This window comes from Poecilia reticulata, linkage group LG11, assembly GCF_000633615.1.
Source record: "Poecilia reticulata strain Guanapo linkage group LG11, Guppy_female_1.0+MT, whole genome shotgun sequence".
NCBI classification, from domain to species: domain Eukaryota; kingdom Metazoa; phylum Chordata; class Actinopteri; order Cyprinodontiformes; family Poeciliidae; genus Poecilia; species Poecilia reticulata.
The window spans coordinates 25031298-25050864 of record NC_024341.1 but is presented as its reverse complement, the minus strand read 5'-3'; the positions used below and the strand labels follow the sequence as shown (position 1 = coordinate 25050864).

Genomic DNA, 19567 nt, shown 5'->3' with positions numbered 1-19567 from the left:
ACCAGCTCTTTCTCCAAGGACGTCCTTGATATTTCTTTGTCTTCTTGTCTCAGGTAACAATGTTTGTATCTGTCTTTCTTTAGTTTCCTGTACTATCTTATTTACTTATTATCKTATTTACTTCTGATTGGATTAAATCCTGTAATTCTGTGACGTCAACACGCATTGTTGTGTTTTTGTCCCCGCACGTGGCCACGCGAGAGAACCCGGGATCAAAAGGAAGTATCAGAGCCAGAGTTTTGCTAAATTTACCAGTAATATAAAATTCTTCCTTAACAGTAGTCATTCAACCAACAAGGTCTATTGTTGGCATGTAGATAATGAAATAAATGATAGTCTCAAAATTGTGTTTTCATATGTACAAAGAGTGTGTTGTATTAATGATTTCAAACTAAATGTTGTTGGAAAGGAAGCATAAATGCAACAGATGCTGTTGGACCCGTCCTATGACTCGGTACCTGCACGATGCCAGCCGTAGTTGAGCCTTTGTGTGGCAGGTTTAGATGAAAGCCAGAGGGAAAACAAGCTAATGACAAAGCTGGCTAGGTCAGTCAGAAGGTGAGCCGCGTCCGTCATGACCGCGAGGCTTCCTGCCAAATATCCTCCTGCAAAAAGGAGACATTCTAACAATTACTAAGGGTCTGGCATCAATATTTTGTAACTCTGATGCTTCCAGTTGCATTTGACCTCTTCTACATGTGTTAACTGGGCATTTTGGAGTAAAAATAGTTGTTTTTTTGAAGAATGCAGGAAAAGGAAAGAGAAAAGACAGGAGGTGGAGATGTAATGAAAAGTTGAATAAAGAAAATGAGAACAGAACAGAGTTAAAAAGAACAAAAGGACAAAAGCTAATGGTCAAAATTAACCAGTATTGTCAAAGAACACTGAGAAAGACTTAGGATGAAACTAATAAAGCAAGAAAAGGGATTTAAAAAAAATAACTTACCAGCAATCTCGCCTATCATGAAGAGCAGACAGACGATGGAAACAACGTACAACCTCCTCCTGGCAACTTTTTTCTCCGTCTCTCGGTCCTGCTGAGCAAAGCTGTTGTCGTGGCAATGCTTGAAAGTCCCATCCTTCTGCAGTTCTTCATGGTTTGGCACACTGTAATCAGAATACTATGCAATGTTACAGAAAGTTAGAAGGTTGAGATAAATTCATCCCCAAGAAACAGAGATGGGGACGATTTCATTAAAACGCTGGAAAATCTACAACCCCAAAAGTCCAGAGAGTCCAACTGGTGATGGAAATGATCTTCTGAACCCACCTGAACCTGCACCAGCCTCTGCCACACTGATGAGGGGAAACGAGGTTGGCTCCTTGTGCAAAATATATTTTTATACACGTCGATGACTAGTTTGGTAAGTTGACAGGGAAAAATATTTATAATCAGCATTTCAGGACTACAGAACATGTTTAAAGGAGATCTAATATGCTTCCTTAAACAGGTTAGAAGGTTTCTAGAGCTACACAAAAGAAATTATTTACAAAGAAATAATTCTTAGATACTGAGATTTTAGTTTGCTCAATTCTGCCTATTCTGAGCTCCTTATAGAAGGAGCCGTTTTAGGGGCTCCTGTCACTTTAAATCCAAATATTCTGCTGCTGGCCACGCCCCCAACTCAACGTTTCCCCACATGAAAATGGCCACAAACGGATGTACAGTGACAATTGTATATCTTTGAAAAGCATTAGCAGAGCCTCCTGCACAATCAACACTGCAGCAAGTGGTCTATGTGTGATGGGCAAATGAAGCCTCATGAAGCAATGAACCTTTCCAGCCCTTTGCTTTGCAAAAAAGTTCAGTACTCGATGCTTCATGGCTCACTAGTGACATCTGCTGGTGAAACTGTAACAGACTTGTCACGCAGGTGGATCATACTTCCAAAAACTACTAAATGCAATATTGTCACAAAGTTTTAATCAAACTTATATTTAGTAACAGGAGAATCAATGAAACCATATTTAATCGTCATATGTTTTAATTATTAAAATGATTTAGCCAATCTAATCCTGGTTTATGTTGAATGTCAGTGGTTGTGTTGGGTTTTCTTTTATGTCAGACTGATTTGACAATAAAGACATTTGATGTTTTAATGTCTCGGGAGTGCAATGCCTGTTGGGGCGTTCGCTTTTTCTGGGATTTCTAATTGGCTCTCATCCCTTATATTTGGCTACATGTTGAATTTTTGTTCTGCAATAGCATTAAATCTGTTTTTGCTGTGCAAGACTGATATATCTTTACTAATCAGACAACAAATAAAGAGGGTAAGAAGGTAAGAAATTGGGAGGTGGAGGGGTTGATCATTGTTATCCAAGAAGAATTTTATTGTGAGGATCATCTCAAAGTATTCCCAGATGTCAGAGATTTTCCTCTTGCTGGATCCATTTCAGACAATCCACCAAGTTTACTTGTGTAGCACATTTCAGCAACAATGCAGTTCAAAGAGATTTACATCATAAAACCACAAAAATATAGTTATAAAAAAACAATCTAGAATTGAGAAAAGCATAACAAACATTAAATTTTAATGAGCGCCATCATCAATACACATCAAATATGTTGGTCAATGTTCATTTTATTTTGGCCACTGAAGATAAATATCCTCCTCTGATGCGAGACCAAAAGGACAACATACCCATGATGCAGCACGGCTGATCGCGCTTTTATTTTGAAAACCGACACGCAAAATGAAGCAGTCACGTGACCCAGGCAATGCGAGGCCTCGTTTGTTGSCAGTCACGTGGTTTTCAGCAAGACAACACAAGCCTCGAAGCGGGGCTTCATCGGACACGCCCCCTTTTTACTCGGTACAAGCCTCGAAGCCTGGATTCACATAGCCCATCACTAGTCTACACTTTTACCTCTTTGTAAACTTTTTATACTTATTTTTCTCTAGCTTCTCTTTTGTTATTGTGTTCGTACTTCTTCCAACTCATGTAAAGCACTTTGGATCGCCTTGTTGCTGAAAATGTGCTTTATTAATCAAATTACCTCACCTGAAGGTGTTTAAGCAAAGTATGTGTCAGAGGGTGTGCAATATTACCAAATCTGGTTATTGCAACTTTATTTTTCAGAGATTTTAAAGAGTTGTTTCTATTAAGTATCCATATTTAGGCTTATTAGATTGACTTAATTACAGTTTTATGAGTTTGAGACAATTAAAATGACCAATTATGTAAAATAAAAACAAACAAAAAAAACTCTCAACCTCTCAGCCCTTAAATCTGAATGATAATTTCCCCTAATCAAAAGTGATCGAATAAATCGGTTGATCAATAAGCTAATTTAGGATAATTAAATGCAGGTTTGCGCACAGATCCCACATTAGTAGAACACGAAAATAAAAATTAAAAACGAGTGAGAAATCGCCTCTTTTTGCAGTTTTTACTTTGTAGAAATCACCGATATTCAATACAAAATAAAAGTTCGCCTCACCTTCCCGGGAGGGAGTACGCTTTGCTGTGTTCTGCCAAAATGTGCCGTCGCTCTGGATCCTTGCTTTTGAACATCACTGGAGGAAAATATCAAACACCAATTTCCAGTGGACAAAAGAAAACCTTTCACAGATTCAGATCCGCTTTCCTCTGGCTGAAGCTTTGCTGGTTCTCCACACGCCGATTGCGAATATTTGCACCCATCCTACATTATAATTAGTGCAAATAACCAACGCAGCCGTGTGCAAATTGCAACCCGTCTGAAGAGGGAGGGGGGTGGGGAGAGGTGGCGGTTCGACGTTGGGAGGATGCAGAAGTTGAAAGCTCATTGCGACAAAAACAGCCAGTGGAAACACTTGTGCAACTAAGTTGACTCTTTCTTAAAGTGGAGAAACTGGTGATTGCGGCAGCGGCCCAAACTCTGCCCGCTTCACGCAGCGCCCCGCAGCAGCAGCAGCAGCCGACACTGCGGGGGTTACGCAACCCGCTGGAAGTGCCGTGTGCCGCGGATTCCTCGTGCGGAATCACATGGTTCATCCGCGGATCCCCAAACCGGAGTCAAATTTATTTCAGATTAACTCTGCTGGTGGAAGTCATGGGTATTGTTCTGTGAAAAACAAACAAACAAAAAAAAAAACAGCTTTCCTGCTGCGAAATGTTTGGATTTTAGTTGAGGTGTTTCTTGTTTTTGTTTGGGGGGCGCATCATTAATCACCAGAATTATAAATAATAAACAGAAATGAGAAATATAAACATGAAATGTAATTCATTTCTTTTCATTGCGATCAAAACAAGATGAACAGAAACTTAAATGAGTTAAATTAAATCTGATTTTCAAACAAACATTTAGGTTTTGATCAGCTGGAGCTGAGACATTGATTGACTTATTCAATCAATGTTTGATTCAATCATTGAATCAAACATTGATTGAGTGATTAACTAGTGTTGATTGACTGATTGATTGATCTTGAAACACACTCACCCAAAACTAAGCAACTAAGCCTCCAAACCACCAGGGGCCTAAAACAATGCTTCAATTTCACCACAGWCCATAAATCTATTCACTTATTTATTTATTCTGACAATAGAACAGAATATAATAGAAATAGAAACTATTTCAACTATATGTCCAGTCAATTACTCAGATTTACACACTGAAAATAACACTTGATATGACGTTTCACCATAAATATTAAAATATTCAAAGTGCAAACAACAATCTTTATTGTGAAGACTGATAACAGCTGATGCTGTAATATAATATTTTGTTAATGTTTGGTTTGGTCACCTCTCATCTGAAACTCATTTGTTCCCGAAATTAACACAAGAGGGCGACACTGAGTTATATACTAAAGGAAACCGTTATGATTTAATATTTTCAAATGAGATAGAATAGAAAAGAAAAGAAATGTTATTTATTGTCCCCTCAGTGAGGAAGTGTCTACAGCATAGACAAACTGAGGTAAAAATATGAAAACATCAAAAATAAGAATAGAAGACAACGGGGGAACTGGCAACATAAGGATAACTTTTTTTTTTAATTTTAAAAATAGCAKGATCAGACCAACACATTTGCAGCTGAGTAAGAATGATTTTAGAAATGCTTGATACAATTTTTTTTTAATTAAGCTCGAGATTTCGAGTTCTTTTCTTGCAAATTTTCAGCCTTTGGAGCTCAGAATTTATTTATTTTTCCAGGAAGATTTATGAGATTAATCTAAAAATTTCAGAGTTTTTATTTCACAATCTTTCAACTTTTGGGGCTTAAAAATTCCCAGGATATTTCCAGAAAATTTTGAGGTTTTTTTTTTTCTTTCAGAGTTCAGAAATGTCAAAACTTTCTCAAAATGTTTTCAAAAATATCAGTTTTATTCTTGCAAATGTTCGATTTGTAGAGCTCAGAGATTTCCATTTGTTTCTAGAAACTTTCTGAAAATAATCTCAAAAGTTGTTTTTCTTGTAAGGTTAAGAAAATTACAGGTTTTAATCTAGAAAGTGTTTCACACTAATCTAAAAATATCTGAGTTGTTTTGAAGGCAATATAGTCCCATATTCAATCAATCAATCAATCTTTATTCCAGACCAAAAAGGTCCATAAAAAAGGTAAAAACAAAATAAGAGAAAAATAATAAAATAAAAACATGACATTCACTGAGTCACAAATAAATGATGACACCAATGTTTCCACAATCTTGAGAAAAATCTCACTGTACTAAAAACAGGATTTACTAAAATTGCAATTATATTATTGCATGACACAGAAAATCTACACATACATCTATACATGAGATTCCTGAGCACAGCTGCACATGTGGGAACATCATTATGTACAAACATATGGCCAGCACTGCTCCATCTAGGCACTCTGAGTAGGAGCCTCATGCCGTCATTGTAGGCCACATAAAGTTTTTGCCGGCTACTTTTGTTGTATCTTCGCCACAGATGGTGGGCCGTGTAAAGTGAAGTGCAAAAAGCTTTAAAAAGAGCTATCTTCACAGCGCTGATCCTCACAGAGGATGAACACATACTAAACTTTCTGACCAAAGTATTAGCTTGTGCATACATCATACAATACTGCCTACGAATGTCACAATCATCAGACAGGTCATCAGTTATGTAATGTCCCAAATATTTAATTTCATTGCATCTGTTGAGGACAATGCCAGATAAAGAGAAGTCAGGGGTTATCAGATGCTTATCTGCCCTACTTCTAACAATCATAACATTGCTTTTCTTAGCATTATATTTGATGTCAAAGTCACAACCATATTGGGAACAGACCCTTAATAGTTGTTGAAGGCCAGCATGGGCTTAAGATTACCAGATCAATGACCCTAACACGTCATCGCACGTCACAAATCCTCATCCGTTTTAAGCGCAACATTAACACCATGACACATTCACACAATTAGTCTTTTTTGTTGTCGTTTTTTTTACTCTATTTGAAAGTTGGTTCAGTTGCTCTTTTCTGTATGTCTAAAAGTGGAACCAGTGGAAGTCTAAAAATAGCTTCTGGCGCTTGTTTCGGTTCGTCCGGTCCGATAAAGACGTCGTGTGTGTTTGGTTGCCAAAGCGAGCGGACCGCCGCTGGGTTGCCCCGGGCAGCGGAGAGGCAGGACGGTGGCATGGGAGCAGTTAGTCACACATGGCTGTGCTTAACATTTACCTCACAAAAACAAGAAAGCTAAATGAAGAAGCCCTTCCTCTGTCCCCGAAGATACGCAAGCCCCGTCGTCATGGCAACCACCAACGTCCTCCGCTAATCGTCGAGCGGATCCGATAAAAACCGGACAATGCATCGACGTCAGTCACATTTCCCTGTGAGGTGACGACATTTAGCTTTTTTCTTTTTGGCTAAAAGGACTAGCAAGGGTCACGTTTGGAAGAGAGAAAGAAGGGAGCGATTTCCTCATAAGTACCGTCCGGTGGAGACCGGCTGAGGAGTTCACCGGACTGGCGTGATGGACGTGGTCCTGACCAGACTGCGGGATTTCTCCTGCAATACTTCAACCTTTCATGATGGCGCAGTTTGGGAGAACAGACCCAAACTACGCCACTTCTGGCCCCTGAGAGGGGCGCACACGGCCGGAAGGGACGGCAGCCGGTGGGACATTGGGAGCGCACTGGCCTGGCTGCGAGCGGAGCTGGTAAGACCGGAGCTGCGGAGTAACGAGTTACATTTACTCAGTTACATTTACTTCGATCGATCAATCGAGTTTAACTGGATAGTAGGTTTCAGCAACAAGGACGTCCAAAGTGCTTTACGTCATAAATACACAAAAATACAAAGTCACTGAAACATTATTTTGCCAAGTGTCGCCGTTACACTTTAAAATGTTGGTTCGTGTTTCAAGTTACTTTTTAGACTAATGTACTTTTAGGTTTTTTTTACTACGCTGTACTTTTTACTTTTACATGAGTAACTTTATTTTGAAATATTACTACTCAGTAAAATACCCGGATTTTCTATCCACTGAAAAAATAAATTTATTTTAGTCAAAAATTCACCAGACACCTGCAGTGTTTGTTAAAGTTTCATAAGTTTTTATGGAAAAAAACTGATTTGGAAAATTTTTTCTTTTGCCAGATCTTTTTTGTTTTGTTACTTAAATTATTGTGATCTTTGTCCTCTAAATACCAAAATTTCCACTTAACCTTATATTTTGATCCGTCTGATGATATAATTTTTAAATATTAAGTGATCATTTCATCGGTTACTCAGTGCACGAGTAGACTTTTTAATATTTACTTCTTTACTCTTACTTGAGTAATTGTATTATGAAGCATCGCTACTCTCACTCTTAATGAAAAACATTAAGATCTGGTGAATTTCGGTGTCAGAGATTCACCAGACACGGACACACACCTGTGGTTAGAAAACTTATGAAACTTTAACACAAACTGCAGGTGTGTGTCTGTGTCTGGTGAATTTCTGGTTAAAACAAGTCGGTTTTTAAATCCCAATCCAGAAATTTCACTGAAGTGCGAGTACTTAATACTTTTACTCAAGTAAAAGTAAAGCATATAGTTAAAATACTCCTAAAAGGAAGTTTTTCCAAGTTAGCCAAGTAAATGTAACTACAGTTGCTACCAAATCCTGCCATTAACAGAAGTTTAGACTTCAAATTTTGGCTCATTATGATAAAAAAAAGACATATGAGATAAATAAACCCTTTGTGATGAGAGAAAAGCAAGATTATTTAGATCAAATTACAATTTAGCCTCTAAGGAAAAGAGAAGAACTTTATCCCCGCAGCACATCTGAATCATAAATCCAGCTTAAATGCTAAGATCTTCATTTTCCCCGCAAGTGAAAGAACTTTGGAACAAAGAAGCGTCTTGATTGAGTCTTTTTGCTCAGCAGCTCTTTCTCTCTTTCTCTCTCTCTCTCACACACACACACACACACACACACGCACGCACACACACACACACACACACACACACACACACACACACACACAGTGACAGTGTGAAAGGGACCAGCGTTTGGCATAATGAGTTGGAGCCCAGCAGGCCCCCGTCTCCACTAGGAAAGTTCATGTTTCATCTGTGAGTCGTTGAGTTTCTGACAAAGGCAATAAGACCGGCATCTTTCAGCCGGAGCACGGACTCTGCGACTAGAGCCGTAATTAACACAGAAAAGAAATGCAGATCGGCCCGCCGGGGTTTTTGTTCAAGACATTCCTGAATCCTTGAAAGCAAACTTGGATTTGGTGAAGCTCGGGAAATCGCATTTTACAGTGGATGTAATTAGATGAAGAAGTTAAATTTACATTTGAAAGGAGAGATGGTTCAAATGCTGCAGTTTGCACAGAAAATCCACCAACAAAAAACAAAAACATTTTCATCGAAGCCTGGTAAAAACCGTTTGTCCGTGATGTATGTAATGCACCAGTTCAACGCTATGAAGCTTACCAGGAATAGACTAGACCACAATTCTATGTAGTTAAATTGGGGCCATAAAGTTTGTTCAAAAGAAAGAAAATTGAAACTGAAAAAAGCATGAAACTGAATAAAGTTTGAAAATAAAAAAAAGTTTTGAAATATAGCAAAGGTTGAAGCTGAATAAAAGTTCTGAAACTGACAAAAGTTTGAAAATCCAAAAAAAGTTTTGAAATATAAAAATAGCTTGAAACTGAACAAGAATTATTTGAAAGTGAAAAATTATTTTGAAAGTGACAAAATTTGCAATTGAAAAAAATTGAAACTGAAAATTGTCTAGAAACTAAAACGTTTTGAAACTAAAAAAAAAAAAAAAAAAATCTGGAACTCAAAAAGTAGTTTTCAACATTTTCTTCAGTTTTGCGGCCTGTTTTTCCAGTTTAAATTTTTTTTTCCAGTTTCAAATCTTTTTTTCTTTCAGACTGAATTTTCTTTTCTTTTGGACCAACTTTATGGCTCCAATTTAGCTCCATAGAAGCAACGATCATCCACTGTGAGAAGAAAAAAGTGCCGATCCAAACAAGATGGCTGTTAATGATATTTCAGTAATTAGAGGCCAACATCAACTGAACGGCTTCGTTCACTTCCTCCGCTGTTATTGCTAAAACCATAGACATCATATACGTATTTATGTCTTTGGCTAAAACTACAAGCAGACTACATTTCCAAAACAACGCAAAAAAATCGACGTCATCGTTCTCGAGTTCTTCTCTTCGCTGATTGGCCAGGTTGAAATTCCACCGGAAGGAATCCGAGTAAACGGGAGAAAGCCACGATTTGATTTTATTAGAGCGGAATAACGCAGGAAGGACATGGTCAGTTTGATTGAGAAGAAGTCCAGTTCCCCCGCTTTTAATCCACAAGTCTGACCTAAACATGTGTTTTATGTTCAGATGGAGATGCGTTCCCAGGACCAAGCGCTGATCCGGCAGCTGATGGAGCTTCATTCTGGCATCCAGGAGCTGAAGCAGGAGCTGTCCGAGGAGGAAGAGGAGGACACGGATGAAGAGGGCAGCTGCTGGGACTCTGATAGCGACGGAGGAAGCAGAAATTTATTCTTCCGTCAGAAGATGAATCAAACTTTTTATTCAGCTGGAAAAATGACCCACAGGAGAAGCTCTGTGCCTTAATTTTCTAAATATGTGCACAGTTAGCTTGCATTTTGTAAAAGTGACAAAGAACATTTAATCATGAAAGTCTCATCTGTCTCACATCCTAAACCAACAAAGCAAAATAAAAGAGAAAAAGATAGCTCTGGTCGGTTGTTGCCATGTTTTTTGTGTGACTGTTGTGGCCTAAAATGACTGAGATTGTAGAACCTTGTTTCTGTAAACTGCTATTTAAAATTATGATAGTATAGAAGAGACTGAATAAAAGAGGGAAAGTCTGGGTGAATTGGCTCAATAAAGCTGCTGGGACAAATACTTTTAACTATTTATTTATTTATTGTTCCTCAACTTCACATTCATTATGATTTTACTGTTCAGAATCAGAAGAACCCTGCAGAAGTGCAGAGCGTCTTTTAGGCTGCGCTCACACTGCAGCCTGAAGCGAACCATTCAATTTTTTATTTTATTTTTATTTATTTTTTTGCCTTAATGCGGCCTGTATCTGATCTTTTCATGACAGTCTGAACAACACAGGTCAGATGCTTTTCGAAAGCGACCCAGTCCACTCGGGTATCCGATACGTATCCGATTCAAATGCGACCTAACGTCCCGGTCGCGTCCATCCGACCTGAACGCCACTGACACTCAACAAATGTTACTATTTTGCGGGAAGAAAAACAACCATGACGGACTGTAATTAGCATTAGGTTGTTAATATGCTGGTTCCGGCTGGACAACAACTTTAAAATCGATACGCTCCACCGTTAGCCTCCGGGTTTACTTCTGTAAACACTGAGCTCTTCTTCTTCTTATGGCGGCTGGCAGAACACTGAGAACGCTGACGCTATTGCGCCCTCTACTGCGCATGCGGGACACTTTCAGGTCGTTGCCCGTTCACACCGCAGAACGCATTCAGGTCGCATTTATTTGGAAGTATGAACGACCACGGCAAAAAAATTAAATTAAATTAAACAAAATAAAATAAAAAAATCCGATTTGACAAAAAAATCGGAACAGGGTCCCTTCAGGCTGCAGTGTGAACGCAGCCCTGGTTACTCTGTCTGCCTCCATTACTGTCCATGTAGCATCTCTACTCTGTTCAAACGATGCATTCAGCGTTCCTCTGTTGTGTCGGATTCTTTACTTCTGGCTCCACGGATTCCCTTCGTCAGCTGTAAGTCCTTCCCAGATGAGAAGCATCCTCGTGGGGTTGGCTCATGGCTGGTCGTCCCCTTGCGCCTCCAGCCCCCCAAAGCTCTCCCTGCGCAGTCTTTGGATCTCCGTGTTGAGCCCCAGCAGCGTCTCAGCCAGCTGCACGTCCTGCGAACGCATCTCCAGCTGCACGACAACAGGCAGAGGTCAGAGTGCATCCAGGCCCGGAGCAGGCGCTACTAGATGTGTTTATAAGTGGCCGAGTAAAGATTTATTAATGCATTCACTTAAATAAAACTGGAAACACACATAATGAAACAAACAAATATGTGTTTACAAACCTTTATTTAGCCATAAAAACTTAATGTGATCAATGATCTATTTGGCAAGAGAAGTAAGACATTTTTAAATAAAAAAATCATTAATAAATATTTTACTTGAAATTTTGAATTAAACAATTAGTATATATATATATATTTTTTGGTTAATTAAATGAATAAATCCTACAAAACATTAAATACACATTGAAATATATGTGTGCTTTTGACAAAGTGGATTAAAAATGTACAGAACATTGATAAATATGTTGATTTTTCAACTGTGTATTCAAGTTTCATAAAAAAAAATAGCCTCTGGGATATTGCAATTATCTTAGGGATTTTTTTTTTTGCCATCAAAATCACTGATTTTGTGGTGACAACGTAGTAAAATCTGCCAGGAATTTTGAGACATTTACGCCTTTTTCTGTAAAAGTGACTTTTTGTTACTTCCACAACGACGTCGGATGACAACGCGACATCAGATAGGGCTGGTAAACATACTGCCACCTTCTGGTGGGGGCGAGAAACACTTAGACAACAATGTTTCAGACCATATCTGCAGAAATTTCCTAAAAAACTGAAGATATTGATTGATGTAATTTGGCAGTACACAGCTGAAAAACTTCTTTGATTTAATAAGATAATACTTGAGCACACAAATGTGATCTTAAATGTTTTATTTATGCATCCCTCTGCAGTCCAGAGGGCCAGATGAAAAGCTGTGGCGGGCCAGAATTGGCCCCCGGGCCTTGAGTTTGACACCTTTTATACTTTTGGAGAAGTGGATTAAATGTAAGCATCAGCCGATCACCGATCTCTCAGAATTAAGGAAATCAGTGCTCATAAATCAGTGCACTCCTACATATTAGTCATGTTAAGAAAGATTGACAAACTTAATTTGATCACATTTAGCAAATTAACTCTTTTCTTTTCAAACTGAAATTCAGAAATACTTCAAAAATTCAAAAATTCTGTTTTCCGTGCTGAAAGGAAGCGTTAAGTCTCACCAGTTCGGACCGGAGCCAGGTCAGAGCTCCATCTATCTGCGCCCGCCGCAGCTCCTCGTTGGCCTGCTGGCTCCTCCCGATGCCGCCGCCGCCGCCGGCCTCCCTCTGACCCGCTCTGGACTCGGCGGTCACCCTGAAGGCGTGCATCAGTTTGTTCTTGACGTTCTCCAGGACCATGGTGGACACCGTGTCCTCGCTGTGGCTGTCCCGCTCCATGCCTGGGTAACTTCTGCTAAACTTTCTGCAGCACAGTGAGACCTGCTCCTTCTTCTCCTGCTGGAGTTTTGAGTGTCTCCCTCTGAACTGGCTTGTTTTGTCATTGTTACTATGGAGAAACACCCTTCTCCTCGCACCTCCCTCCTCTTGGTAGCCCTAATAAGAATGGTGGAAGATCTTGAACAAAGACTATTGTTGCCTCCAGAAAGAGCTGAAAAGACCCCTCCAACCACTGCCACCCCCCACCCCCCCACACCCTCCTCCTTCCCAGCAGATCCAGCCCCCTTACAACCCCGATGTGAGAAATGTGCAGCGATGGAGCTTTCTCTTTCAGCTGAAAGGCCTGTGTGTAAACCTGCAGAAAATCAATCACCCCCCCCCTTCGCATCTCCCGGTAGACTTCTCTTTGCTGCGTCTCCCTAAATAAGACCTGCTCTTCAGATTATAGCGGACGGACAGGTTGAGCGAGCAGCAAACACAGCCTCAGTGTTGGCTGATTCAGAGGCACAAAGGCCGTCCTGCGGTGAAATATAACCAGGCCTTTTGTCCTGGAGTTAAATCCATTCCCCTCTGGGTCGGTGGGACGGTATCTGGCAACAGTGAGCAGCTTTTCCCCGTCCTGACTCCTGCATAAAGAGGAGAAAGGCCTCCAGTGTGTCCGGCAGCAGAAAGAGAAACCAGAAATTAAAAAGATGCTCAGTAACGTGTGACAGATGCACTGCAAAAACGCTAAATATTACCAAGTATTATTTCACCTGCAGCTTGGGAAAACGTCTCGTCGTAAGTGAAATAATTTACCAGTGGAAATAGTGTTTTTTTAAATCAATATCACTTAAAACAAACTCCTTATCCTACTTGAGAAGTCACTTGTACAAAGTTTTGTCTTATTTCAACAAGACAAAGCTTGTTTTATTGACGTAAAACAAGTTCATACACTGTAAAAAACAAACTAAATCTTACCAACTATTTTGGTCTGGTTTCTATAGTGCAAATAGCTTATTACGCTTAAAATAAGTAAAAACTAACTTACAAGTAATTTTTCAGTAATATAAGGAGCTTGTTTTGACTAAATATAGTATTAATATTGATTAAAAACATACGTTTCACATTGGTAGGTTATTTCACTTACATTAAGGGGAAAATGTCTTGTTACAAGTGAAATAATCTGCAAATAAAACAAGTTCTTGTTCATAAATATTAAGGAATTATTGACTTAAAACAAGCTTTTATGTTTTGCTAAAAAGTTACTTGTAAGTTATTTACTTCCAAATTAGACAAAACTAAGATATTTGCACAATAAAACTAAACAAAATACTTTTTAGATTTTGTGCTTTTGCAGTTTATTTTATTTTAAGTCAATAAAACAAACTTTGTCTTGAAATAAGACAAAACTAACTTACAAGTAACTGTTCAGCAAGATATAGAGCCTCGTTTTAAGTCAATTAGTCCTTAATAAATATATAAAGGTTCCAGAGCTACTGGCAGATTGTTTCACTTATAACGAGACATTTTCCTTCAAATCATAAGTGAAATAATCTTCCAGCGGATCAACTAGCTTTTTTCATTCAAATGAATGAATTAGTAACTTAAAACAATCACCCATTTCTTGCTGAAAAGTTACTCGTAAGTTAGTTTTGTCTTTTTTCACAAGTATTAAGATATTTACAGTAGAAACCAGACACAACTACTTGGTGAGACTCTGTGTTTTTACAGTGTGCTGCTTGTCGGGGCTCATCAGAAGTGAGTTACGGTTCTGTTTGTGTTGAGTTCTGTGAAGCGTGAGAAGATGGTGGAGGTCGTCAGCTCTAAAGGTCAAGGCGGCGCGGCGACGCGTGACGCCGATGACAGCAGCAAACCAGCCGCAAGCGACGCCGGCTGAGCCTCAGATGGAGAGAAACGTTTCCTCTGCAGACGACTCAACGGGTCGCTGTCAGAGTCATCAAATGCATTTTCATCTAAAGGTAAAGACAACCTGTCTAATATTAATTAAAGGTTTGTGATTTGATTAATCCATCAGGAGATCTGCTGTGCCTTTTGAAATGCTACATATTTCCCCTGGTTATTCTTTATGCTGTCTTATATGCATTAACATTAAACTCCTGTATAAACTTCATAAGTTTTATTTGGAAAAATGTTTGGGAAAGTTTCTCTTCTGATTAAAACATGTTGTTCTTTAGTTTTGGAATTAATTTTTTAGGATTAAAAAAAAAGAAGAAACATACGAGAATTTGCACCTAACTTTATATCTCCGTTTGCTTAACATCATTTTTAAACATTAAAAAAAAATTATGTGATCAGTTAATATTAATACACACAAATTGGAACCACAGAATATTTACTTAAAACAATAACATGTATTTATATTTACACATTAAACCAACTGAGTGACGACGCTCCATGAACATTTATTTCACATTTTTATTAGAGGTTTGCAAACTATTTGTGTCCATTTCACTGTGCAGAAAGATCCTATTTAATGGCATTTGAGGAAAAATAAATTAAGCAAATGGATTAAATCATTTAGATCATTTTTTACAATAATCTTTCAGATTAGCTCAGCATAAGAAACTATTCTTTGTCCCAAGTGTCATGTTTTATCTACTGAATGACATTACTGCCCTCTAGTGGTGAACAACTCCCACTTCCATTTTATGATTAGTTTACGTTCAGTTGTATTTTTCAGTTTATACAGTAAATGTTACAGTTTCTAAAGTAAAATGCAGATGCTGTTATTTTTTAAACAGCCAATTGTTCCTTTTCCCACAATTTATATGTCCATATTTCTATGCTTTGCTTTGGAACAGATTGTGTCTGGTTCCCAAATCTCTTCCATGCCACAAAATAAAGTTAATATAAGTATTTCGAGTTTTACTCACATTTTTTAAACACAATTATTTAGCATGTGTTGCAGCAGCCTGAGGGACTGCAGGGCTCACTGTTCGGTCAGCTGAGTTTGTTCAGTGTCACATGGTCGACATATTAGCTCAAGAAAAGAAAAAAAATGAAAAAACTTTGATCAAACATGCAATGGTACAACACTCTGGATGTAGTCGTGGTTTTCTGCATGTTTTCTCGAGTATCTGGATGGTTTTTCACGTCAGAATGACACAAACAGAACAAGAAATGTGTTTTTGTTATCGCTAATGTAATAATAATAATAATAATAATAATAATAATAATAATAATAATAATAATAATAATAATAATAACTGGACTGACAAAAAAGGTCTAGTCAAAGTCTGAACTTAAACCTGGTTGAGATGATGTGACATTCACGTAAAAAAAAACTTCAAATGTGGCAGAAATAAAGAAATTTTGCAAAAAGAGTGGATCAAGCGTCATCTACAGTGATGTCAGATATTTTTACCACAATGAAAAAAAAAAAAGAACGGAGCTCCATCTTAAAAAACAAAAACGGTCTCATATAACTGAACTAAGTTCCTCAAACTTACTTTATTCACATTTGTTTCACATGACAACTCAATAAACTTTGCATATTTACTAAGATGAACGTAACTTGACGACTCCTTTTTTTTAAAAGTTGTTTTAACTGTTTTCTTTTTTCAGTGCATGTTGCTGATATTTTTGGAGTGATTTTGGGGGGCATGATGGCGATCAGCATCCCTCCCTGCATCCCCCTCACATCAGGACCGCTCCGCATGCTGAGGAGGCTTCAACCCGCGTTCCCGCTGCACAACACCACGCGCCGCCATCTTGGCTGCTCCACCTCCAGGAGGAGCGGAGGGCTGAGACCCGCAGCGGAGACCCGCACGGCGCCACAGAAGCGCAGAAGGACATACGATCCCGCACGGTGAGTCATGAATGTTCAATGTGAGCTGCTGGGATTTCTGTGTGACTTGTGACGCGCTCGCTTCGGGTTTTGCCCCTGCGGATCGTCACCTGTTGGGATGCAGCATCGACGGTTTGTGCAATTTAAAATTTGTTACGGTTGAAGCAATTTATTTTTATTTTAGTTTAGTTTTTTTGAAAGACGCAAGCAAAAAGTCCGCAGAAATCGCGTTTATCGACACGTTTGTTCCTTCATTAGAGAAGAACAACGATCAGCCACAGCGGTTACATCATACTGCTGCAGGTGCATCACACCTGACAGGGTATGGCAGGCGGTTGTAGTATATAATCACAACACGCTTCAACCTCAAATGGCCTTTCTTGGTAAAAACGGATGTGAAATTACTAAATTATACGGATCTGAATTAAGTAATTGTGACATCATTGTTGGACTTTCAGGATTTAAGAAAGAACATGCAGTAGTTGGGTTCTGCTTTCAGTCAGTGGTGTTCAAAGTGTGGCTCGGGGACCAGTCGTGGCTCTTGGAGTGATTCCGTCAGGGTCTAACCGCCATTTCTTTTTAGTTTATTTAGGGCAGGATAAAGTCATGTGAACAAGGAAAATAGAGGAGAAGCTGTTTATGGTTTCATATCCATGCTTGTTTTTTGCTTTTATATTAATAAAACTAATTTTAAAATACACTGCTCAAAAAAATAAAGTAAACACTTAAGTAAACACTTAAGTGTTCCCTTTATTTTTTTTAGCAGTATATATAGATATTTATAAATATTTTATAAAAAAATATTAATTAATAAATAAATGTTTTATTTATTTTATAAATAAAAGTCTTATGTGCATCGTATATACAGATAATTCCTTATAATAAGGCTTCTCATATTCAAATTTCTTTTGTATTTCTATTATTTAATTATGCTTTGCGTTGTTATGCATTTTAGTTGATATGGTACACTTTTCATGTATCTTGTGTCATTTATGGTGTTGTTTTAATTTTGTTTTCAATGTAAAACAGTCTGCAACATTTGTTTAAAAATGAACTATACAAATAAAGTATTATTATTATTATTATTATTATTATTATTATTATTATTATTATTATTATTATTATGATTATTATTATTATTATTATTATTATTATTATTATTATTATTATTATTATCATTATTATTATTATTATTATTTGTGTGGGTTAAGGACCACAACTGAACATCTGAATATTTGAGGCTCTCTCGAAAAATGCTTATAACTGTTTATATTGTTTGAAAAGGGCAAATTTTCCACAAATAGTTTGGAATAAATGTGTGATCAGGTGACTGTAGAGCCTGAGCCATTCAGTCAAACATGTTCGTATTGCTCATGCTTTTCTGTCCGTTTTGTTTCAGGCCCAGCGCCTCCCTCTCCCCTTCCCCCTGTGCTGAGGCGGCGGCGGCGCTGAGACGATGTTTTATGCCCACTTCGTTCTCAGCAAACGTGGGCCGCTGGCCAAAATCTGGCTGGCGGCCCACTGGGACAAGAAGCTGACCAAGGCTCATGTGTTTGAGTGCAACCTGGAGAGCAGCGTGGAGAGCATCATCTCACCAAAAGTGATTTATTTATTGCCTCTTCATTACGCCAATAATGGGCTTAAAGGAAGACTTTTGTCTGTAGTTTCAAATTTTGTATAAAATTGGGTCTCAACTCGAAGTTTTACTTTAAGATGAATGTTTTCTGTCAGTCAAGTTAGCAAATTCCTCCACAACAATGTCAAAGGCAGATGCTGCCCCCTGGTGGCGATATGGCTAAAAAAATAAAATCTCAGATTTTTTAAATACCAGATCCGATTTTAATCMATTTTTTTCTTGCTTATTGCTTTCTAAAAAAAAAAGAATGGCAGAAAATATCTTCAGAAAGTGGCTTTTATTTCAATCACCCATTCTGTGAGTCGCAATACTGAGTATTAGGGCTTAATTACGAGAATATAGTCATAAAGTAGCAGAATTTAAAATAACAAATTAATAATCAATCTTTTTTTGCTAATTTTCCATGTTGGGGTTCACTTAAAATTACTTCATTCTTTCAATATTACTTTATTCTGTAATATCAACAGTTTATTATTGTATTATTTTGACTTTATTCCTGTATTACTACAAACAAATTCTTATGATATTATAACTTTAATATTGTAAAAATATAATAAAAAATGCAAATCTGACCCTAATATTTTGTCACAGAGTTGATGTGAATTCAAAGTCCAAATAAACAGAAGGTGTACAACACGCTTGTGAAACAAGATGGCCGCCATCGGTGTTCTGACATCGTTCAGTTATTGATGGAAGAAAAAATATATATTTTTCCAAAAATTACATTTTCGAAAAACAAAAATCTGAAAACAATTTATCCCCCCAGGTCGAGTTTGAGGTTGGTTTTGATAACTTTTTGAATGAAATGATTTGAAAACTGCTTCTTGTTTTTGCTAACACGATGTTTGCCTGTTAATAAAAGGTTTTTGTTTCTGTTATTTATGACTTTGGGGTTTTTTCTGTATTTTTTTCTCAGGTGAAGATGGCTCTACGGACGTCGGGACACCTGCTGCTGGGTGTGGTGAGGATCTACCACAGAAAGGCAAAGTACCTGCTGGCTGACTGTAACGAGGCTTTCATCAAGATCAAGATGGCGTTCAGACCAGGTGCGCCATCTTGTGTTACCATCGGTTTCCTCCTGTAACGTCACAGCTTCAGGTGCTGCGTTTCCTCGGCCGTCACATTTCAAAACTTTGGGTTTTTTTGGTGTGTAGGAGTCGTGGATCTTCCAGAGGAGAACAGAGAGGCGGCTTACAACGCGATCACGCTACCGGAGGAGTTTCACGACTTCGACCAGCCGCTACCAGACCTAGAGTGAGTCCGCCGGGTTCTAGGACAAGATCATCCAACCATCGGTCGGTCTGCCCATCCGTCCGTCCATCCATCCATATATTGGTTTGTCCATCCATCCGTCCGTCCATCCATCCATCCATCCATCCATCCATCCATCCATCCATCCATCCATCCATCCATCCATCCATCCATCCATCCATCCATCCATCCATCCATCC

General features: G+C 38.4%; 4 protein-coding genes across 5 annotated transcripts in view; 2 read left to right on the top strand and 2 right to left on the bottom strand.

Annotated features, from left to right (window-relative positions):
• Positions 1 to 3928, bottom strand: part of slc30a8 (solute carrier family 30 member 8) — a 9972-nt gene extending 6044 nt beyond the window's left edge. Inside the window, exons 1-3 of the mRNA XM_008422741.1 lie at positions 3443 to 3928; positions 947 to 1107; positions 459 to 605 (exon numbers count right to left, since the gene is read on the bottom strand). Coding sequence (XP_008420963.1) covers positions 459 to 605; positions 947 to 1107; positions 3443 to 3516 — 382 coding nt within the window. The 5' untranslated portion in view covers positions 3517 to 3928. The remainder of the gene's footprint in view (positions 1 to 458; positions 606 to 946; positions 1108 to 3442) is intronic.
• A 2341-nt stretch (positions 3929 to 6269) lies between these two features.
• Positions 6270 to 10137, top strand: LOC103472888 (uncharacterized). Its single transcript, XM_008422747.2, has 2 exons — positions 6270 to 7088; positions 9780 to 10137. The coding sequence occupies exons 1-2, from the start codon at positions 6903 to 6905 to the stop codon at positions 10014 to 10016; spliced, it is 423 nt and encodes a 140-aa protein (XP_008420969.1). The 5' UTR covers positions 6270 to 6902; the 3' UTR covers positions 10017 to 10137.
• Positions 10138 to 10808: 671 nt separating this feature from the next.
• aard (alanine and arginine rich domain containing protein) lies at positions 10809 to 12914 on the bottom strand. The gene is made up of 2 exons (XM_008422749.2): positions 12475 to 12914; positions 10809 to 11333 (listed from the first exon to the last, which is right to left on the bottom strand). Exons 1-2 carry the CDS (start codon positions 12688 to 12690, stop codon positions 11211 to 11213), a joined length of 339 nt encoding a protein of 112 aa, XP_008420971.1. The 5' UTR covers positions 12691 to 12914; the 3' UTR covers positions 10809 to 11210.
• A 3430-nt stretch (positions 12915 to 16344) lies between these two features.
• Positions 16345 to 19567, top strand: part of rad21b (RAD21 cohesin complex component b) — an 8363-nt gene continuing 5140 nt past the window's right edge. Inside the window, exons 1-4 of one of the 2 annotated variants that reach the window (XM_008422750.2) lie at positions 16345 to 16501; positions 17880 to 18080; positions 19033 to 19162; positions 19271 to 19370. In XM_008422750.2, coding sequence (XP_008420972.1) covers positions 17937 to 18080; positions 19033 to 19162; positions 19271 to 19370 — 374 coding nt within the window. In that variant the 5' untranslated portion in view covers positions 16345 to 16501; positions 17880 to 17936. Of the gene's footprint in view, positions 16502 to 17879; positions 18081 to 19032; positions 19163 to 19270; positions 19371 to 19567 lie in introns of those variants that run through there. The other variant, XM_017307574.1, reaches the window with a different exon arrangement.